The following is a 24,307-nucleotide window of genomic DNA, read 5'->3' as shown; positions in this document are numbered from 1 at the left end:
TATGCTCTCGTTGGCTGGCCCTGACTACATATCCGTCGCCAAACCCACTGGCTCCAGATCATCTATAAGTCTTTGCTCGGTAAAGCCCCACCTTATCTCAGCTCACTGGTCACCGTAGCACGCGCTCCAGCATGTATATTGCACTGGTCATCCCCAAAGCCAACACTTACTTTGGCCGCCTTTCCTTCCAGTTCTCTGCTACCAATGACTGGAACGAATTGCAAAAATCACTGAAGCTGGAGTCTTATATCTCCCTCTCTAACTTTAAGTGTCAGCTTACCGATCACTGTACCTGTACACAGCCAATCTGTAAATACCACACCCAACTACCTCATCCCCATATTATTACTTACCCTCTTGCTCTTTTGCACCCCAGTATCTCTACTTGCACAACATCATCTGCACATCTAGCACTCCAGTATTAATGGTAAATTGTAATTATATTTGCCTCTATGGCCTATTTATTGCCTACCTCCCTACTCTTCTACATTTGTACATAGATTTTTCTATTTTTATTTTCTATTGTGTTATTGACTACGTTTGTTTATGTGTAACTCTGTGTTGTATTGTTTGTCGCACTGCTTTGCTTTATCTTGGCCAGGTCACAGTTGTAAATGAGAACTTGTTCTCAACTGGACTACCTGGTTAAATAAAGGTGAAGTAAAACATAAAATGAAATATAGATATATGACAGATACACCGATGTGTGTCATCATGACCAGGTAAGTGTGAATGGGGTTGAGGTGTGGGTCAATGGACTACAGTGAGGTGAAAGGAGTCGAGATGAGGGACAATAGACTACAGTGAGGTGAAAGGAGTCGAGATGAGGGACAATAGGCTACAGTGAGGTGAAAGGGGTTGAGATGAGGGACAATAGACTACAGTGAGGTGAAAGGAGTCGAGATGAGGGACAATAGACTACAGTGAGGTGAAAGGGGTTGAGATGAGGGACAATAGACTACAGTGAGGTGAAAGGAGTTGAGATGAGGGACAATAGACTACAGTGAGGTGAAAGGAGTCGAGATGAGGGACATTAGACTACAGTGAGGTGAAAGGGGTTGAGATGAGGGACAATAGACTACAGTGAGGTGAAAGGAGTCGAGATGAGGGACAATAGATTACAGTGAGGTGAAAGGAGTCGAGGTGTGGGACAATAGACTACAGTGAGGTAAAAGGGGTTGAGATGAGGGACAATAGACTACAGTGAGGTGAAAGGAGTCGAGATGAGGGACAATAGACTACAGTGAGGTGAAAGGGGTTGAGATGAGGGACAATAGACTACAGTGAGGTGAAAGGAGTCGAGATGAGGGACAATAGATTACAGTGAGGTGAAAGGAGTCGAGGTGTGGGACAATAGACTACAGTGAGGTGAAAGGGGTTGAGATGAGGGACAATAGACTACAGTGAGGTGAAAGGGGTTGAGATGAGGGACAATAGACTACAGTGAGATGAAAGGAGTCGAGAATAGGGACAATAGACTACAGTGAGGTGAAAGGAGTTGAGATGAGGGACAATAGACTACAGTGAGGTGAAAGGAGTTGAGATGAGGGACAATAGACTACAGTGAGGTGAAAGGGGTTGAGATGAGGGACAATAGACTACAGTGAGGTGAAAGGAGTCGAGATGAGGGACAATTACATTTTTTTTTACATTTTAGTCATTTAGCAGACGCTCTTATCCAGAGCGACTTACAGTAGTGAACGCATACATTTCATACATATCATACATTTTTTTTTTCTGTGCTGGCCCCCCGTGGGAATCGAACCCACAACCCTGGTGTTGCAAACACCATGCTCTACCAACTGAGCTACAGGGAAGGCTAGAGGTAGACAATAGACTACAGTGAGGTGAAAGGAGTCGAGATGAGGGACAATAGACTACAGTGAGGTGAAAGGGGTTGAGATGAGAGACAATAGACTACAGTGAGGTGAAAGGGGTTGAGATGAGGGACAATAGACTACAGTGAGGTGAAAGGAGTCGAGATGAGGGACAATAGACTACAGTGAGGTGAAAGGGGTTGAGATGAGGGACAATAGACTACAGTGAGGTGAAAGGAGTCGAGATGAGGGACAATAGACTACAGTGAGGTGAAAGGAGTCGAGATGAGGGACAATAGATTACAGTGAGGTGAAAGGAGTCGAGATGAGGGACAATAGACTACAGTGAGGTGAAAGGGGTTGAGATGAGGGACAATAGACTACAGTGAGGTGAAAGGGGTTAAGATGAGGGACAATAGACTACAGTGAGTTGAAAGGGGTTGAGATGAGGGACAATAGACTACAGTGAGGTGAAAGGAGTCGAGATGAGGGACAATAGATTACAGTGAGGTGAAAGGAGTCGAGATGAGGGACAATAGACTACAGTGAGGTGAAAGGGGTTGAGATGAGGGACAATAGACTACAGTGAGGTGAAAGGGGTTAAGATGAGGGACAATAGACTACAGTGAGTTGAAAGGGGTTGAGATGAGGGACAATAGACTACAGTGAGGTGAAAGGAGTCGAGATGAGGGACAATAGACTACAGTGAGGTGAAAGGGGTTGAGATGAGGGACAATAGACTACAGTGAGGTGAAAGGAGTCGAGATGAGGGACAATAGACTACAGTGAGGTGAAAGGAGTCGAGATGAGGGACATTAGACTACAGTGAGGTGAAAGGGGTTGAGATGAGGGACAATAGGCTACAGTGAGGTGAAAGGAGTCGAGATGAGGGACAATAGACTACAGTGAGGTGAAAGGAGTCGAGATGAGAGACAATAGACTACAGTGAGGTGAAAGGAGTCGAGATGAGGGACAATAGACTACAGTGAGTTGAAAGGGGTTGAGATGAGGGACAATAGACTACAGTGAGGTGAAAGGAGTCGAGATGAGGGACAATAGACTACAGTGAGGTGAAAGGGGTTGAGATGAGGGACAATAGACTACAGTGAGGTGAAAGGAGTCGAGATGAGGGACAATAGATTACAGTGAGGTGAAAGGAGTCGAGATGAGGGACAATAGACTACAGTGAGGTGAAAGGGGTTGAGATGAGGGACAATAGACTACAGTGAGGTGAAAGGGGTTGAGATGAGGGACAATAGACTACAGTGAGGTGAAAGGAGTCGAGATGAGGGACATTAGACTACAGTGAGGTGAAAGGGGTTGAGATGAGGGACAATAGGCTACAGTGAGTTGAAAGGGGTTGAGATGAGGGACAATAGACTACAGTGAGGTGAAAGGGGTTGAGATGAGGGACAATAGACTACAGTGAGGTGAAAGGAGTCGAGATGAGGGACATTAGACTACAGTGAGGTGAAAGGGGTTGAGATGAGGGACAATAGGCTACAGTGAGGTGAAAGGAGTCGAGATGAGGGACAATAGACTACAGTGAGGTGAAAGGGGTTGAGATGAGGGACAATAGACTACAGTGAGTTGAAAGGGGTTGAGATGAGGGACAATAGACTACAGTGAGGTGAAAGGGGTTGAGATGAGGGACAATAGACTACAGTGAGGTGAAAGGAGTCGAGATGAGGGACATTAGACTACAGTGAGGTGAAAGGGGTTGAGATGAGGGACAATAGGCTACAGTGAGGTGAAAGGAGTCGAGATGAGGGACAATAGACTACAGTGAGGTGAAAGGGGTTGAGATGAGGGACAATAGACTACAGTGAGGTGAAAGGAGTCGAGATGAGGGACATTAGACTACAGTGAGGTGAAAGGAGTCGAGATGAGGGACAATAGATTACAGTGAGGTGAAAGGAGTCGAGATGAGGGACAATAGACTACAGTGAGGTGAAAGGGGTTGAGATGAGGGACAATAGACTACAGTGAGGTGAAAGGAGTCGAGATGAGGGACAATAGACTACAGTGAGGTGAAAGGGGTTGAGATGAGAGACAATAGACTACAGTGAGGTGAAAGGAGTCGAGATGAGGGACAATAGACTACAGTGAGGTGAAAGGAGTCGAGATGAGGGACAATAGACTACAGTGAGATGAAAGGGGTTGAGATGAGGGACAATAGACTACAGTGAGGTGAAAGGGGTTGAGATGAGGGACAATAGACTACAGTGAGGTGAAAGGAGTCGAGATGAGGGACAATAGACTACAGTGAGATGAAAGGAGTCGAGATGAGGGACATTAGACTACAGTGAGTTGAAAGGAGTTGAGATGAGGGACATTAGACTACAGTGAGTTGAAAGGAGTCGAGATGAGGGACAATAGACTACAGTGAGGTGAAAGGGGTTGAGATGAGGGACAAAAGATTACAGTGAGGTGAAAGGAGTCGAGATGAGGGACAATAGACTACAGTGAGGTGAAAGGAGTCGAGATGAGGGACAATAGACTACAGTGAGGTGAAAGGGGTTGAGATGAGGGACATTAGACTACAGTGAGGTGAAAGGAGTCGAGATGAGGGACATTAGACTACAGTGAGTTGAAAGGAGTTGAGATGAGGGACATTAGACTACAGTGAGGTGAAAGGAGTCGAGATGAGGGACAATAGACTACAGTGAGGTGAAAGGAGTCGAGATGAGGGACAATAGACTACAGTGAGGTGAATGGAGTCGAGATGAGGGACAATAGATTACAGTGAGGTGAAAGGAGTCGAGATGAGGGACAATAGACTACAGTGAGGTGAAAGGAGTCGAGATGAGGGACAATAGACTACAGTGAGGTGAAAGGAGTCGAGATGAGGGACAATAGACTACAGTGAGGTGAAAGGAGTCGAGATGAGGGACAATAGACTACAGTGAGGTGAAAGGGGTTGAGATGAGGGACAATAGACTACAGTGAGATGAAAGGAGTCGAGATGAGGGACAATAGACTACAGTGAGGTGAAAGGGGTTGAGGTGTGGGACAATAGACTACAGTGAGGGTCAGCTAAGCTGCAGGTCATTTACCATCACTCTTTTCACCGAGGAGAATTGATCCCATGAAGTGATGCTTTCTAGTACGTGAGAGTTTCCACCCACCAACACAGACTAGTAGACAGTAAGTCAAGATGGGAGCACAGCAAGTATGGAACATTAGTGTCTGAAGCATCTTTTGAAGGGCTGCCTCCCAGCCTGAGGGGGTCAGGAAGTTTCTAGCAGCACTGGTTCAGGTCCCTGGTGTAGCCTTGCATACCAGTAGTTCTGTGTGGGTTGGACGCACCATGACCACTCCTACTCTAGTGTCTGCTCTGCTCTGTTCAGGGACACAGTGGGCGGCTTTGCTGCCTGAGTGGAGTAAAGTTATGTTGGTCTGCTCTCCTGTTCCCGTTGACACGACCAAATGCCTGGTTGCTATGAGACAACCCTGCTGTCTTCATGGTGTCCCTGTACTGAAGGGGAGGGGGGTGTGTCAGACATGTTGTGTGGCTCTGTCACCTCCCTCACTGCTGTTTAATTACAACGGTTTCCTGGAAGTTAAGTTTGGCCTGCTGCTCCTTGTTATAGCACTATTACTAAAACCACTAGAGTGTACATGCTGCACATTGCAGGGACAAAAGCTGAAAGACAATGATATATATTTTCTCTGTAAAATAAATAATTGAGAGGATTGTCATTAGTTTGTCCATTGTCATTGAAGCAGCTATCGCCGCTTTGTTAATTTAGAGCAATGTAAAATAATGTAATTAGAAAGAAGACCCATAGTCCGTCAACGTCATTGACAGCGTGTTCAGTTATCTTCTCTCCGTGACCCTTCTGTGACCCAGAGCATCAGTAGTCTGCACTCTGCCTGCCCCTCATGACTAATAAAACACAGCAATCTCATGAAACAAGAAAATCTTTTCTTGGATTCCCTCCTTTGCCTTTTCCTCTCTTTTCTCTGGCCTGACTGGGCATTGACGTAGACCAGAAGGGATTCAAAATAGTCACATAAAAATCATTCCCCTATTGTGTTGCAACAGAGACTTCAGTGTGTTCCAGTCCCAGTGAATGTGAACTATGGTGGTTTTAGTCCCGGATCCCAGGGAAACCTCTGATGCCTCGCTGTTGTGTGCTGAATGGAAATAATAGGGGGATTGCTGCTGATCTAAACTGCTGTCATAGTGCATTTCCTTAGCTCTTAAATCTCCCCCTATCGCTGCCGCTTTTTCAGCCCAAAAACGCTACATGTCTCTTTCCTTATTGATGCTTCTGTTCTCTGATAAATAATTCAAACAGCAGCCCATTTGAATTCCTGACCGACTGGGCGTTTCTGTCATGTTTGTCTTATGTATGGATTTGGTTGATTTATTGGCCCGGGTGGAAAGGTTGTCCAGGAGTGGACGTTTAGCATCATATTATCTGACAGAAACAGGATTAGCCTTCACCCAGGGGTCCTGGGATCTAAACAAGGGTTTGATTACCTTCCCTTTGTGTTTTTCCTGCTTTGACTGCAAATCTCCTCCACCTGAGTCAATCTGCATTCTCATACACTCTCAACCCACCTTGTCCTCAGGTTCAACCTCTGCAGGTATTTAGTAAATCACCCTAGCTAGCACAAGCTCGAAATCCAACTAGATACAAGCTGGTAACGGTTGGCATTTTATGTTCTGCTTGGTGGGAAGTGACGGTGTCACTGGCTGTACTTGTTTCACCTGGCCTGCACTGCCTCATTCTAACTGGCTGTACGTGTTTCACCTGGCCTGCACTACCTCATTCTAACTGGCTGTACGTGTTTCACCTGGCCTGCACTGCCTCATTCTAACTGGCTGCCATGTAGGCGTTAGCACAACAGCCATGTGTGTACGCTCTCCTGTAAAGTGTGTTTGTGTAGCGGTAACTCAATGAACGCATTTTGTCATGAGCTTTATTTATTAACGGTGAACTGATTTTGCTCCTTGGCCCCAGATTTTGCTTCTTGGCCCCAAGAAAGAGCGTGGTGCTCTTTCTTGGTGGACACAAAGCCAGAGGACTGCAGTGCTCCAGTCTATAGCTAACGTACCACACACTGAAGAAATAGACTGGGGCTCTTTTCTTCATTGTCACAAAAGGCCAGCCACTCCGCTGGAGTCCCCACTCCCCTTTTACATAGTGATAAGACAGCCATTATCCTCTGAACCTTTCTTTGCACCCAGCCAGGAGAAAGGAAAGAGTGAGAGAAGGGAGGAGGATGGTAGAGAGAGAGAAAGAGAGAGATTTCTCCTTCCCTAGAGTGAGACTGGGCTTCACCTCTGTGTGGAGGGGTTTTGTGTGAGCAGTGAAGAGGTCCTTAACCTTCTATCAGATGGAGCCACAGAGTTGTGCTCTGCCTGAATGGCTGCATTGAAAAGCCCTGAAGCAGAGGAGATGCTTCTATAGACTTGGGGAGAGGAGAGAGAGAGAATGCAACGAGCGTCGGTCGGGCCGCTGGAGTGTGACCCTCTCATGATGTGCACGCACTGTGAAACACTCCATCACCGCTGAACTTGTGTCCTGCGTTGAATAGGCTGCCTGACAAACCTGTCCTCCCACTGAGGTGTCATAATAACAGACAGACAGACACACGGATATCTTAACATCACTGAATGTGGGAGGCCTATAATACACAGAATTGATGGCCTATAGGCCAAATTATTTACAAAGATGTGTTAGCGTTGCCACTGGCCATTTGTACTAGACATTATATGTCAGCCTCAGGGAAACATACTACTATTTACCACTGTACAGTAAGCTGTATTCTTCATCAGAAATGTGTTCTAGGGAATTGGATGACTATAGGTGTGAAAAGAGGAAATCCTAGAGGACATATATCATCCAATTGTCTTTTTTCCCACCCGGCCGTATAAGCAGGTGGTTTAGGTCCATGTCCATTCGGAGGTGGTTATAGTACAGCAACACTGGCAGGTGTGTGGTAGAGCTCTAGAGTAGACTGGTGCCTACATCCTGTGGCAGGGTGGCAGCGTTGCAGTAGTGTGGCTGCAGCAGTGTGGCATGGCCTGGCAGAGCTCCTCTTTATCCAGTCAAACACTTCTATCAGATCCCCCTGTTCCTGTCTCTTCCCATCTCCTCCCTCACTCCCCATGGCCCTCCTCTACCAGCCAGCCCTGCCACCCTCCCCCCCACCGCGCCTTGCCGCCCTGAACTCACCACCCACCGGACCACACCGCACTGCCTCCCCAGGACCCAGCCTGCTCCTCTCCACACCACACGTTACCTAGCGACCGTAACCAGGGAATGTGTGGTGCACAGTGACATTGAGATACCTTATCTCCCCCTCTGTGGTTTTGTCTGGTGCAGTTTTTTTTCTCCTCCAATTTTTTCCCCCATCTCGCTTTTTTATTGTTCTCTCAACGAGAAACCACAATGAAAATGAGTGGGCCTAAATCTGTTTTTAAGCACTTCTTCTGAATTATAGGGAACAGATTTCTGTTTTACAATCTGTCGTGAGATGTGTGAGAATAAACATTTGCCGTCTGTGTCTCTCTGTGTGGCTTTATTGACCAGCATGATGAGAGTTAATATCATTATGGATCATGTTGCTGCCTGGTGGCAGAGCAGAGGAGGCTGGGGTTGGTTGGTGCAGTGAGGTGTCTCTGCTTGGTTGGCTCTAACTGTCTATGGTTCCATAAGGAAGACTGTCCATTGTCCCCCATTGAAGGATACACACTATTTGCCCTCTTTTACTTGTCAGCATCTTTGCATCTTTTCCACACTACAGAGGCCATCACCATTGTATTTCTTGTCCATGTCTCTCCTTTCTGCCTTTAGACTAATGTCTGTTTTCCTCTTTGGTCTTTCAGGTAGAAGACGCCATGCTCATGTTTGATAAAACTACAAACAGACATAGAGGTAAGTCCACCATCCATATATTACCCTCCCCTGTGTTTTTCTTTTATGTGTATTCATGTGACAGAAAATAGTACATTTCTGTGGCAGTTTCCCTTGTAAACAACACAAGGGTGATTCATTTCACATGGTGCCAGCTTGTTACAGTGCTTATCCAAGCACTGGAAAACATCCTTTAAAAATCAATATAGTGGTATTTAAAACCTTCGACCTGGATGAGGTGTGACTGATGTTATAGATGGTGGTGGGTGTTGTGTAGGAACAAACTTGGGCTCTTCCTCTCTGGGTGTCTGTAGGGGGTTATGGAGCCAGCCGAGGGTGCTGCCTACCTGCTGCCTGGCTCTAGTGCTACCGGTCGCTGCGCTGGGAGATAATAGCAGAGATAAGGCCCAGGAGCAGTGCTGTCTTTATCTCTCTCTTATCTGCTCTTTATCTGGGATTAGGGGGAGGCTTCTCTAAGGCAGAGGACTTTCCAAAGACAGACTGTCTCCCTCTCCTTCCCTGAATTACAATAGCACCACCAGACACTGTGCCCTGTATATAGCCTCGTTATGGTTATGTACATTACTTGTGTTACTTTTTGATTGATTCGATTTTTTTTTGTTGCTTTTGTTTATTTAGTTAATATTATATTAACTCTATTTCTTGAACTGCATTGTTGGTTAAGGGCTTATGAGTAAGCATTTCACGGTAAGATCTACTACACCTGTTCTATTCGGCGCATGTGACAAATAAAATGTGATCTGATTTGCCAGGACCACTAACCACTAACCAATAGCAGGCTAAAAGACACTAAAACATCTAATATAGTCTACAGCCGATAGACAGACAGACATAGTGCCTCTGTTATTGTTCCTGTGGTCCACAGTGATGTGTAGCAATGCTGATGTGATGATAGTATGGACACTATAAAGGCCACAGTAGTGCAGCCATTGAGGGGGCCCGTGCTTAGTCCTCTCCTGTACTCCCTGTTCACCCACGACACCATCATTAAGTTTGCAGACAAAACGACGGTGGTAGGCCTGATCACCGACCATGATGAGAGCCTATAGGGAGGAGGTCAGAGACCTGTCAGTGTGGTGCCATGACATCAACCTCTGACTCAACGTCAGCAACACAAAATAGCTGATCGTGGACTACAGGAAACAAGAAACATTCACATCGACGGGTCGTTGTGTAGTGGAAGAAAAGCTTGTTGCGGCTTTACGCATTACATTGTGAGTTAACCCAACAAGGCTGTAGTGGAGCGGGCCAAAAGCTTCAAGTTCCTCGGTGTCCACATCACTAAGGACCTATCATGGTCCAAACACACCAACACAGTCTTGAAGAGGGCACGAAAACATCTCTTCCCCCTCAGGAGGCTGAAAAGATTTGGCTTAGGCCTCAGATCCTCAAAAAGTTTTCCAGCTGCACCATTGAGAGCATCTTGACTAGCTGGATCACCGCTTGGTATGATCTGCTTGGCATCTGACCGTAAGGTGCTACAGTGGGTAGTGCATACGGCCCAGTACATCACTTGGGCCAAGCTCCCTGCCGTCCAGGACCTCTATAGCAGGGTATGTCAGAGGAAGCCCTAAAAATTGTCAAAGACTCCAGCCACCTAAATCAAAGACTGTTCTCTCTGCTACCGTACGGCAAGTGGTACCGGACAGCGGTACCGGACCAAAAGGCTCATGAACAGCTTCTACTCCCAAGCCAGCAGACTGCTGAACAGTTAATCAAATGGCTACCATGACAATTTGCATTGACCCCCTTTTTGTTTGCACTGACTCTCTTGTATTTGTATTTATTATAGATCCCCATTAGTTCCTGCCAAGGCAACAGCAACTCTTTATGTGGTCCAGCAAAATTATACAATATTTAAAATATTGCAATACATTCACAACAGATTTCACAACAAATGAAGTGTGTATTCTCAGGCCGCTACTCTACTACCACATATCTACAACATAAAATCCATGTGTACATGTCTGTATAGTGCGTATGTTATCATGTGTGTGTGTGTGTGTGTATGTGTGTGTCTCTTCACAGTCCCTGCTGTACCATAAGGTCTATTTTTTTCTGTTTTATAAATCTGATTCTACTGCTTGCATAAGTTACTTGATGTGGAATAGAGTTGCATGTAGTCAAGTCTCTATGTAGTGCTGTGCGCCTCCCATAGTCTGTTCTAGATTTGGGGACTGGTGGCATGTCTTGTGGGGTATGCATGGGTGTCCGAGCTGTGTGCTAGTAGTTTAAACAGACAGCTCGGTGCATTCAACATGTCAATACTTCTCACAAATACAAGTAGTGATGCAGTCAATCTCTCCTCTACTTAGAGCCAGGAGAGATTGACATGCATATTATTAATGTTAGCCCTCTGTGTACGTTTATTATAGACCTCTCCCCATCTTAGTTATGGTTGTATCATTATGTTTTGACCATGACAGTTTACAATCCAGGGTTACTCCAAGCAGTTTAGTCTCCTCAATTTCCACATTATTCATTACAATATTTAGTTGAGGTTTAGGGTTTAGTGAATGATTTTAGTTTTTGAAATATGTAGGACTAATTTATTTCTTATCACCCATTCTGAAACTGACTGCAGCTCTTTGTTAAGTGTTGCAGTGATTTCACTTGCTGTGGTAGCTGATGTGTATTGTGTTGAATCATCAGCATACAGTACATAGACACATAGGCTTTACTCAAAGCCAGGGACAGGTCATTAGTAAAGATTTTAAAAAGTAAGGGGCCTAGACAGCTGCCCTGGGGAATGTCTGACTTTATCTGTATTATGTTGGAGAGGCTTCCAATAAAGAATTCCCTCTGTGTTCTGTTAGACGGTATCTCTCGATCCACAATATAGCAGGTTATATAGCCATAACACATACGGTATGATCGATCATGTGAAAAGCTGCACTGAAGTCTAACAAAACAGCTCCCACCATCTTTTTATTATCAATTTCTCTAAGCCAATCATCATTAATTTGTGTAAGTGCCGTACATGTTGAATGCCCCTCCCTAAAAGCATGCTGAACATTTTGCTTGCTGTTAAATAGCATTGTATATGGTCCAACAAAGATGAATGGAGGTCGGTTTTGGTAATACACCTTATGAAAGTTAGTTGCCAATCGCCATATAAAGTCCAAAGAAGAAAAGGCCTGGAAGGAGGAGAGATGACTAGAAACGATTCGGTTTACCTTTTTTATGTGTGAATTAATTGTCGGAGTAGAGGACCTTCTGCATTTCAGGTAAAATAACAACTCAATGTGTATATCCCAGGACAAATGACCTAGCAACAGCAAGCTAGCTATCTAAATAGGACAAAATAGCTAGCAACTGCAAGCTAGCTAAATTTCCATAAATGTTTAATGCTTTTCGACCTGTCCCCAAATTAATATAATTGGTTCAGAGTTTGTTTTAATATTTCAACCTGCGTGTCGTGATCGCGTTTGGTGTGGGGGGACAAAATCAATTTGCGCACACGGATGCACGCGCACGCCCGGTTTAGGCATAGTGTGAGGGTTGGTAACAGGCTGATTGGTCAGCTGTTTGAGCCAGGAAAGGGTGCTTTGCTATTCTTGGGTAGCCGAATGACTTTAGCTTCCCTCCAGGCCTGAGAGCACACATTTTCCTGTACGCTTAGATTGAAGAGATGAACCGGCTCTATGCACACTCACTAGACTCTACCCACACACACATACTACACTGACACTCCAACACACACACACACACACACACACACACACACACACACACACACACACACACACACACACACACACACTACATACGCTCACACACACTCTTTCACACTATATGCTGCTGTTACTCTGTTTATTATCTATCCTGATTGCCTAGTCACTTTTACCCCTACCTACATGTACATATTACCTCAACTACCTGAACTACTTCGTACCCCTGCACATTGACTCGGTACAGGTACTCCTTGTAAATAGGCTCGTAATTGTTATTTTGTGTTTATTCAAATGTTTGTCTTACTTTTTAACTCTGAATTGTTAGGAAAGGGCTAGTAAGTAGGCATTTCACAGTAGTCTACACCTGTAGTGACAAATAACATTTGATTTGATTTGAACCAGGTCAGTTAGCTATCCCTCCACCCGTTACGGTAGCCTGCTAGGCTGCTACTTGTTAGAATTTCCCTCTCTACTCTCCTCCTCTCCTCTTCTCTCCTCTGCTCTTATAGGGAAGTGTGTGTCCTACAGCTGCTGACAGGCATTTCCTGTCCTCCTCATATACACAACACTGAGCCCAGACACTTCCCCTCTGTCTCTCACACTAGCCAGCTTCTCTCACTAACACTATCTCCTCAGCATTGGACCAGACCTCTCTGTGGAAGTGTTGCCCAATCACGTAAGCAGATGTAGAGCTTTACTAAGGATCGAGCAACTCATGTGATGCGTAAATGTTGTATAGCTTTTTTTGTGCTAGTCTGTGTGTGTGTTTCGTACATTTGTGTGTGTGTGTGTGCGTTTTCATGCATGTATGCCAGTGTGCGTTTACCCAGGTTGTTGTTGTAAATGAGAATGTGTTCTCAGTCAACTTACCTGGTAAAATAAGGGTTAAATAAATGACTAAATGTGCATGCATAAACATGTGTGTGTGTAAACGTGTGTGTGTGTTGCCTGCTGTCAATGTGTCTGGTAAAGCGCCTCTCAGTGAGCAGAATGTAAACTAGTGAAAGTGCTGTATGGGTTTGAGTGAATTGTGATGTTTAGTGTCAGAACCCATTGTGAGGTCTGCTTTGAGATGACGAGTTGCTGCTTTTCCCTCCTCTCTCTCTCTCTCTCTCTGACTGCATTGCACTTCTGCTCTGTCTGTGTGTGTCTGTGAAGGAGATAGGGATGGGAGCCGAGCTGCTCTCAGTCAGTGTGTTACGTGTTTGCCTTTGAGCTGCCAAATGCCCTTCAAATGAAGACAGTGATGGATAAACACCCGGCCTGGCCATTTTTCTGATTCAGAGCAAAACAATAGTGAGAGACTTCCTTTGTCTTACTACCATTTGTGACCGACCGCCTTGATTCTGTCTCTTATGTAGCAAAATTTGAAATTGTGTTTTTTACATTGGATAAAAGCAGAGACACAGAGCTACAAAATGATATACCATACACTGCATTTGAGGAACAATGGGAAAGTAATTATGCTTTGAAAGTTGATAAACTTGTAACCTCATTTTTGAGAAAATGGCCTTTTAATATTTTGGTACCTACTGGAGAGCTCTTCTTTGTCTACACCCATTCAGCATCGTTCACACCCCCTTAAGCTTTAGCCCCACCCATCTCTTTAAGGGTTTATCCGAGCGTTCTGTCCTAACAACAGCAGTCAAGCACCCAAGCTAACTGGCTAACATTGGCTAGCTTGCTAGCTATTTCCAGACACAAATGAGAGAACAGCTCACTGACCATTTTTTTTTTTTTTACTTTCTGTTTTACCGGTCAGGAAACTTCCCACTGCCAATTTGAAACCAAAAACATACATTCCCACAACTTCCAAGGAACCAAATGTGCTAGCTGGGTAGTGAGACAGTCAAAGTATTTGCTGCGTTCTTTTGTCTCTCCTGTTCCTCTTTTAGAGTGCCTTACACGTGTGTGTGTGTGTGTGTGTGTGTGTGTGTGTGTGTGTGTGTGTGTGTGTGTGTGTGTGTGTGTGTGTGTGTGTGTGTGTGTGTGTGTGTGTGTGTGTGAGAGAGAAACTGCTCTCTAATCCTCTCCCAGTCTGTCTCTGCACAGCTCTTCACACTCATTTGGAGTATTTAGCAGTGTCCTTCAGATGCCACCCCTGAGGTGACTGCTACTGAAATGACTGCTAAAAGACATATTTTACCCTCTCCCTTCTACTGTCCTTCACTCTCTCTCTCTTGCTCTCTCTCCCTCTCTTCTTTCTTTACTCTCTCTTTCTCTCTCCTCTCTCGCTCTCTCCCAGTCTTTTCCTCTCTCTCTCTCTCTTTCTCCTCTCTCTTTCCCTCTCCTCTTGCTCTCTCTCTCTCCCTCTCTCTCTCTCTCTCCCTCTCTCTCTCTCTCTCTCTCTCTCTCTCTCTTCTCTCTCTCTTGCTCCTCTTGCTCTCTCTCCTCTCTCTCTTTCTCTCTCCTCTCTCTCGTCTCTCTCTTTATCCTCTCTCTCTTGCTCTCTCTCTTTCTCTCTCTCGACCTTCTTCCTCCTCTCTCTCTCTCCCTCTCTCTCTCTCTCTCTCTCTCTCTCTCTCTCTCTCTCTCTCTCTCTCTCGCTATCTCCGTCTCTTATTCTCCAAGGCACAGCATCTCTCTGGCATTTAGGTTCACACCGTAGGGGGGCCATTGTTCCCGCCACCATTACAGCATCTCACCCCCTTCCTCCCCACCATCACCTTCCTCCCACCTCCACATCCCTCTGCTCCTGCTTTCCTTCCCCCTCCCTCCCAACACTAGCCACACACTCTTTATACTCCCAGTAAAATGCCAGTTCATTTTTAGCAAGGAGAAAGGAACATGTATAGGAACACACACATGTACACACTTATACACTGCAGTAGTTATGGCCAGATCACAGGTAGCCAACATGGTTCTATAGTGATAGGATATGAACACTAAAGCCTTGACAGTGTGTTGATTGTTCACAGCACCGTTGAAGCTGTAGACCAAAGCATGTCGTGCGGTGGTGAGAGAGAGCGTGCGGCAGGCTTTCTGTGGTTACACACATGTAGGTCCTGGGGCTAACCCCAAGTCAGAAACACTAAGCACCCAGCCAGGCATGGCCTAACTGTAAACTACCAACACTAGGAACCTACTGTGTATAAGTGTACCTGCCGCTTATACACAAGCAATACTACAGGAGCAGAGGGAAAACCCTTTTAGACCTGTCCTAAATTAAAATCATTCTTTCATGTGCCTGCCTGCTCACATCTACTCGCCTGAAACATGATCTACGACCTTAACAGTGATTTTACTGTCAAACAAAATTGCCATTGCCAAAGAGAGTGTGAGGAAGGTGAGACAAATAGTGTTGTGAAAGACAACTTTTAGCTGACTGGCAGCTGCAGATAACGACCAAACCCTTTGATTTAATTTGACTGTAAAAGTTGAAGTTATGTTATAGGAGCCAATGCTCTTCCACAAGGTTTCTACTGATGACCATAGAAGTCCTCCGTTAAAGCTATAATTCTTTTTTGTTACATCAATTTTTGGACTTATTAATTATATACAGTTGAAGTCGGAAGTTTCCATACAGGTTGGAGTCATTAAAACTCGTTTTTCAACCACTCCACAAATGTATTGTTCACAAACTATAGTTTTGGCAAGTCGGTTAGGACATCAACTTTGTGCATGGACATCTATAAGTGCATTATTTCACTTATAATTCACTGTATCACAATTCCAGTGGGTCAGAAGTTTCTATACACTAAGTTGACTGTGCCTTTAAACAGCTTGGAAAATTCCAGAAAATTATGTCATGGCTTTAGAAGCTGCTGATAGGCTAATTGACATCATTTGAGTCAATTGGAGGTGTACCTGTGGACAGCAAAGGACCTTGTGAAGATGCTGGAGGAAACAGGTACAAAAGTAAATATATCCACAGTAAAATGAGTCCTATATCGACATAACCTGAAACGCCGCTCAGCAAGGAAGAAGCCACTGCTCCAAAACCGCCATAAAAAAGCCAGACTACGGTTTGCAACTGCACATGGGTACAAAGATCGTACTTTTTGGAGAAATGTCCTCTGGTCTGATGAAACAAAAATATAACTGTTTGGCCATAATGACCATCATTATGTTTGGAGGAAAAAGGGGGAGGCTTGCAAGCCGAAGAACACCATCCCAACCGTGAAGCATGGGGGTGGTAGCATCATGTTGTGTGGGTGCTTTGCTGCCGGAGGGACTGGTGCACTTCACAAAATAGATGGCATCATGGTAGGAAAGTATGTGGATATATTGAAGCAGCATCTCAAGACATCAGTCAGGAAGTTAAAGCTTGGTCGCAAATGGGTCTTCCAAATGGACAAAGCATATTTCCAAAGTTGTGGCAAAATGGCTTAAGGACAACAAAGTCAATATTGTCAATAAAAATATTCTATATGTATAGGGAAGTATTTAAACACTTGCTTAGGTCCCTGACCTCAATCTCATAGAAAATTTGTGGGCAGAACTGAAAAAGCGTGTGCGAGCAAGGAGGCCTACAAACCTGACTCAGTTACACCAGCTCTGTCAGGAGGAATGGGCCAAAATTCACCCAACTTATTGTGGGAAGCTTGTGGAAGGCTATCCGAAACGTTTGACCCAAGTTAAACAATTTAAAGGCAATGCTACCAAATACTAATTGAGTGTATGTAAACTTCTGACCCACTGGGAATGTGATGAAAGAAATAAAAGCTGAAATAAATCATTCTGTCTACTATTATTCCGACATTTCACATTCTTAAAATAAAGTGGTGATCCTAACTGACCTAAGACAGGGAATTTTTACTAGGATTAAATGTCAGGAATTGTGAAAAACTGAGTTTAAATGTATTTGGCTAAGGTGTATGTAAACTTCCGACTTCAATTGTATACCCATTGAGTTTTGAAGAATATAACTTATAAATGCCTCATGAGTTTAGCTCAACTGTCATACCCCATCAGAACCCAAATCATAAGCTTGTTTTACTCCAATGTTTATAAACAACATAAATATAAACAAACATTTTGTAGTCTCAAACCATGGTTAAAACTATAATTTTGATAGCATGGATGTTCAGTCCTTGCATCCATAGCTCTGTGTATAAATCTGAGAATGGTTAACTTTGTCTAGGCCTATCCCTCAGCGTTTTACCAAAACAGGTGGGGTGACCTTTGTTATTGTTTTAATTAAGGATTCTAGCTTTAAGGATAGTTAAGGATAACTCTTTGATTCCGTCACTCAGTACACTACAAGGTCTGTGGAAGGAACTTATGTCGATCATGGAACCAAATCCACAACATAACTTGTAGAAGGACAAGTATATTTGTAGCTTTCCAGTAAAAGGGGGTACAGTGTAATTGTCATCCACAGGAGGTCCCAGTGAGGCTAATTGGACACCTTTCTCATTTGCTTCTGCTTAATAACAAAGATGAGTAGGATGATGAAACCCATTGAAATGTAATTTTATATTAACAATGGTTTGATACCAGACAGCATTGATTTAGCTGATTTAACAAAGACCATGTGACCGATTACAGGTTAAATCTGCCTTTTTTTTATGATGCAAGTATTAGTAATTTCTGGTAGCATATGGCAGAGCTAAGATGGAGGCTGGATAATGATGAAGTAAAAAGGCTCATTTGGACCAGGCCTGGAAGGAGAGAGAAGGTGAGAAAGAAAAAAGAGAGAAAAGGAGAGAAGGACGGAGCCCAGGTGTCGGGGAGAGCAAGGTGCGAGGGATTCTTGGCTTTGTGAGAAGAAGGATGGGTGCGCAGAAGCAGAACGGTTGGGTTTTTGTGTGGAGCCTGTTTTTCTGCGGGCTGAAAGGGCCTGGTCTGTTCCTGGAAGATGAACAGAAGGCTGTATTGTATGTGTCTGTAATCTGCTTACCTGGATCGGCAGCTCAGGGACGAATCTCAGATCCAGGCTCCCAGTTGGCACCAAGGAGTCAATGTCACACTCAGCCAGTCTCAACTTGCTTCCAAACAACTATGAAGGGCTTTGAGTGTGTGTGCATTTCTGTGTGTGTGTGTGGGGGGGGGGGGCGTGTTAGTGTTTCCCTACATGTGCCTGTGGCCTGATCAACGACGAGACAGCCTATAGGGAGGAGGTCAGAGACCTGGCCGTGTGGTGCCAGGACAACAACCTCTCCCTCAACGTGATCAAGACAAAGGAGATGATTGTGGACTACAGGACGGGGCTGCAGTGGAGCAGGTTGAGAGCTTCAAGTTCCTTGGTGTCCACATCACCAAGAAAGTAACATGGTCCAAGCACACCAAGACAGTCGTGAAGAGAGCACGACAAAACCTTTTCCCCCTCAGGAGACTGAAAAGATTTACATGGGTCCTCAGATCCTCAAAAGGTTCTGCAGCTGCACCATCGAGAGCATCCTCACTGGTTGCATCACTGCCTGGTATGGCAACTGCTCGGCCTCCGACCGCAAGGCACTACGGAGGGTAGTGTATACGGCCCAATACATCACTGGGGCCAAGCTTCCTGCCATCCAGGACCACTATACCAGGCGGTGTCAGAGGAAGGCCCTAAAAATTGTCAAAGACTCCAGCCACCCTAGTCATAGACTGTTCTCTCTGCTACCGCACGGCAAGCGGTACCGGAGCGCCAAGTCCAAGTCTAGGTCCAAGAGACTTCTGATTTGATAGTCTGTGTGTCTATGAAGATGCATGCGTGTCCTCTTAGTATACAGTATATGAGTGCTATGTCTATGTGTACAGCTGTCTCTGTGTATGTATGAGTGAACATTGCAGCATATGTTTACCTCATGTAGCTAGAAAGTGGATGCTATTTCTTTTGAATAGGATTGTTATGGTATATACTGTAATACACAATACAGGCTCAACAAGGGGTAGAGTACAATCAGGTGTCATAGTGTTCCAGCCATCTGGCAAAACTCAGGCACACTATTTGCTTTTCCATTCTTCATATTTAGATAATCACTGTCTTGTTGGACGGTGAGAACAGCCTGTAAGTGCAGCCATTAGGCGTCTGTCCTCTCATTATATTCCATTCATTATTTTCAAACAAAAGCTCACTGTACTTCAGCACACTCTATCCCTGGAGGCTCTAACCCTGGAGGCTCTAACCCTGGAGGCTGGGCCATGCAGGGAGTTAACCTGGCCACAGCCACCGCTCCCTTTTTCCCTGAGAGAGAGGCCCTCGTCTGTGACGTCACACGGCCACATAAACAACTAGCGGTGGAGGATTAAAGATGGTGGTCGGAGTGGAGTGGAGTGGAGTGGAGTGTGGTCTGTCCGCTGGAGAGTGATTGCAGTTCCGGGGAACATGGGAGGAAGGAAGGAAGGAGAGCAAAGAGACAGAGTGAGAGAGGTAGAGTGAGGGAGGTAGAGTGAGGGAGGTAGAATGAGAGAGGTAGAATGAGAGAGACAGAGTGAGAGAGACAGAGTGAGAGAGACAGAGAGAGAGAGGTAGAGTGAGAGAGGTAGAGGGAGAGAGGTAGAGTGAGAGAGGGAGAGAGGTAGAGTGAGAGAGGGAGAGTGAGAGAGGTAGAGTGAGAGAGACAGAGTGAGAGAGTGGCTCTGTGGGACACCTCCTCCTGCCTGTTGGTTCCTCTGGCTGGGAGCAGCAGCCAGCGGCTTCAAAAGAGCACCAGGCAGTCCAGTCCTCCTCTTCCAGCAATTACAGATCACTCCAGCGGATGCCTCCTGGCAAATCCCTCCAAAATACACTCTGATTACTACTCCGCGACACAGATTGTTTACCAAATGAATCCTGCACGGCTCAGATAGAACATCCTACTATTCTTTATATGTTGTGTCTGAGTTTGGATGATGCTTCTCTTTGTTCCGACAAGTTAAGAGAGGAATTAGGAGACAGAGGGACCATTTGAGTCTTAAAGATGGCATGGCTTCAGATGCTCGCTTTGATTTGTCAGCCAAGACAAGCAGTATGAAAAGGAAATGCTCATACTGTATACAGTGTGTTCAGAAAGTATACACCCCTTGATTTTGTTAACAATTTGTTGTGTACCAGCCTAAATTTCAAATGGATTACATTGAGATTTTGTGTCACAATACCCCATAATGGCCTACACACAATACCCCATAATGTCAAAGTGGAATTATGTTTTTAGATTTTTTTAAACAAATGAAATCAAATAAAAAGCTGAAATGTCTTGAGTCAATAAGTATTCAACCCCTTTGTTGTGGCAAGCCTAAATAAGTTCAGGAGTACAAATGTGTTTAACAAGTCACATGATAAGTTGCCTGGACTGCATGGCCTCACTCTATGTGTAATAATAGTGTTTAACATCACTACCTCATATCTGTACCCCACACATACAATTATCTGTAAGGTCCCTCAGTCGAGCAGTGAATTTCAAACACAGATTCAACCACAACGACAAGGGAGGTTTTCCAGTGCCTCGCAAAGAAGGGCACCTATTGGTAGATAAAATAAAAAATAAATAAAAAATACTGACATTGAATATTCCTTTGAGCATGGTGAATTTATTAATTACACTTTGGATGGTGTATCAATACACCCAGTCACTACAAAGAGCACGGCGTCCTTCCTAACTCCGTTGCCAGAGAGGAAGTAAACCTCTCATGGATTACACTATGATGCCAATGGTAACCTTAAAACAGTTACAGAGTTTAAGGGCTGTGATAAGGGAAAACTGAGGATGGATCAACAATATTGTAATTACTCCACAATACTAACCTAAATGACTGAGTGAAAAGAAGGAAGTCTGTTCAGAATAAAAAATATTCCAAAACATGCATCCTGTTTGCAATAAGGCACTAAAGTAAAACTTCAAAAAATGTGGCAAAGAAATGAGCTCTATGTCCTGAATACAAAGCGTTATGTTTGGGGTAAATCCAACACAACACATCACTGAGTACCACTCTTCATATTTTCAAGCATGGTGGTGGCTGTATCATGTTGTGGGTATGCTTGTCATCGGCAAGGATAAAAAGGATAGGATAAAAAGAAACGCAATAGCTAAGCACAGGCAAAATCCTAGATGAAAAATCCTGGACTTACCCAGAAAGACTCTCAGCTGTAATTGCTGCCAAAGGTGATTCTAACACGTATTGACTCAGGGGTGTAAATACTTATGTAAATGAGGTATTTCTGTATTTCAATTTCAATACATTTATAAAAATGTCTAAAAACATGTTTTCACTTTGTTGTTATGCGGTATAGTGTGTAGATGGGTTGGGGAACAATCTATTTAATCAATCTTGAATTCAGGCTGTAACACAACAAAATGTGGAATAAGTCAAGAGGTATGAATACTTTCTGAATGCACTGTATATTGGTACTACCCAGAGCACCGCATGTGCTACACTTAGAAGCACCTAGAAGCACCTAGAACACCCGGCTTGTCGTTATTTGTTTGAACCAAGCTATCATATCTCAAGCACATTTTGTAGCTCTTTTATATTGGATACAGCTATTTACTTTGGGTAATTTACTGTATGTAATTTACTCTGTGTAATGGCACATTTCCTACAAAGCCTATTTTAAACGACAACATTATAGTCCCACAGTCAGTCTGTCACGCTCTGACCTAGAGAGCTGTTTTTTCTCTGTTTAGTTAGGTCAGGGTGTGATATGGGTGGGCATTCTATGTTTTTTGTTTCTATGTTTAGTTCTATTATTCTATTTCTATGTTGGAGGTTTTTGGGATGACCTCCAATTAGAGGCAGCTGGTTCGCGTTGTCTCTAATTGGAGATCATTTTTAAGTTGGGGTTTTTTCTATTGTGTTTTGTGGGTAGTTCTTTTCTTTTTCGTTCACGTAACCTGACAGAACTGTTGACTGTCGTTTTGTTTCTTTCGTATAAGTGTTCATTTTCATTAAAATATAATTATGAGCAGGCAACACGCTGCGCCTTGGTCCCCTCTATATGACGCTTGTTACACAGTCGTGATGTTACCATGTGTGGTGGTCCTCTGTGGCCAATGACAACCTGCTATACGTGAGAGAACAGAGAAAACAGAACTCAGAGAACAGAGAAAACAGAACGGATCTGGCTGGAAGCCCTGGGGGTGATCACCTGACACAATCCAAGAGCAAATGTCATTCCATTTCCCCATCGCATGGTGTAAATTCATTTAAATTTCCCCATCACATCATTTAAAGAGTTCCAACACCATCAACATTAGCTAGACTAATTCTCTGCAGTATTTTCTCCCCGTGACTAACCTGATATTAGCGATTAGTGGGAATGTCATCTAAATGGCACACCTAATCATATGCATTACCCCCTCCTCCACCTGAGGGCTCGTCTCCCTGGCCTAATCATGATGACAAAGGAAATGATGTGTTTAGTCTATCTTAATCACCACTGAAGCTCATCACCGCCCAGCCCCGGCCGGGGGAGTGGGCCTGCCTGTCGCAGAGCAGCGCTGTGGAGAGTCAACCTACCTCCCGCCGGGGTGCACCTCTCCACCTCCTCTGCCCGCCCGCCTGCCTGCCTGCCAGTGTTTACTGTTTACTGTGACACAGTCCTGTGTCTTGACTGTGACTCCCATCCAGACTGAGACTCATCCAGGCTACATGAAATGTCTGCTCTATCCTGCTAGTGCTCTGTCTCTCTAGTTGGTTTGCAGCTCTTTTCTGTTCATCTCTGCAGATAGAGTTGTGTCATCTCTAACAGTCCATTGTCCTTATTTGGCTGTGGTTTTAACCTGAAGCTGACTAGATGGCTTACTGAGCATCTGCGCTGCTGGCTTTGCACGGACACTACGTGGTTAGAGTGTTGGATGGGGCCAGGCATGTCTGGATAAAAAAAGATTGAGGAAGAAAGCAGTGCCTGAGGCTCTTTCCCATCTTAATCTCTCACCAGGGGTGAAGCGTGGTGCCATTAAAAATACCAGTTAGTCATACCGGCTGTCTGTCTGCATAGCAGCTCACCTCTGGAGAAGCATTAAGGACAACCCACATAAGAGAATTCTATAGTATACTATGGTATAAGTACTATAGAATTCTCTGCAGTGTTTTTGCTGACTTTACTGTAGTATTCACTGTAGTATTTACTGTAGTATACTGTAGTATTTACAGTTAACTACAGTATAAATACTAGGGCTGTCCCCGTCCAACAAAAATGTTGGTCGACCGAGAGTCGTCTGTTCTTTTGACCAATCGATTGGTTGACATTTTGAAACGTGTATTTTTTCATATATAGACAAACCCTGTGTTTTATAAAAATCAACTATATTATGCACTGAGTTTGTCTGATACTTTAAACGCACAGCTTGATGAAATAATTAAGACGTAATAATAATTCATTAATTAGCCTATGTCTTTCAAATATGATATATTGCAACAACAAAAAATGATAGCCTATGAAATAAAAAGCAGATGGTTTAAGGAAGTATTTATTTTTATTTTCAAGTATTAAGAACATAACAAATTGAACAAACAATAAAATTGTGCTTACTGTCATTGAAATGAATGAGGAACAGCAGCAGTTACTGCCAGTAGTCCTAGAATTCAATCAACATAGTTGAACAGTATTACCCTACATGTATTATTAACATAGCTGAACATTGAACAGTAAATAATATATGATGTTTAATAACGAACAAGATAAATTAATAACAAAATAGCCAAAATAAAGAACAAGTCGTAGGTTATCACAACAGAAGGCTAGGCTATTTAAACCGCCTTCAACAGTTTATAAACTATAATGCTGAACAGAAAATGGTTTGTATAGGCCTCAGCGACTAAAAAACATAAGCATAGACTATTTCATAATTACAAACATTTAGCGGCCTGCATAATAGGTTAATCATCTCTCTAGCTGTCAACTGTATTGGACTGGCCTACTTTCTCACGTAGACCGCTGAATAGCCATAGCCTACTTCCCCAATATTTTCACGTTATGAGACAGGAACACCAATTTGTCAACATTTTCAGGCAGAAGGCAGCTCCTTGTTTTATTGACTATTAATCCTGCCTTGGAAAACATCTGTTCTGATGGAGT

General features: G+C 44.1%; 1 protein-coding gene across 1 annotated transcript in view; it reads left to right on the top strand.

Moving 5' to 3' along the window:
• Positions 1-24,307, top strand: part of LOC115149109 (RNA-binding protein Musashi homolog 2-like) — a 256,896-nt gene that overhangs the window by 75,160 nt on the left and 157,429 nt on the right. The window contains exon 3 of the mRNA XM_029691634.1: positions 8,662-8,710. Coding sequence (XP_029547494.1) covers positions 8,662-8,710 — 49 coding nt within the window. The remainder of the gene's footprint in view (positions 1-8,661; positions 8,711-24,307) is intronic.

Source organism: Salmo trutta, chromosome 15, assembly GCF_901001165.1.
Source record: "Salmo trutta chromosome 15, fSalTru1.1, whole genome shotgun sequence".
Lineage (NCBI taxonomy): Eukaryota > Metazoa > Chordata > Actinopteri > Salmoniformes > Salmonidae > Salmo > Salmo trutta.
Note: the sequence above shows the minus strand (reverse complement) of the source record. Positions and strands in the feature narration are given on the sequence as shown.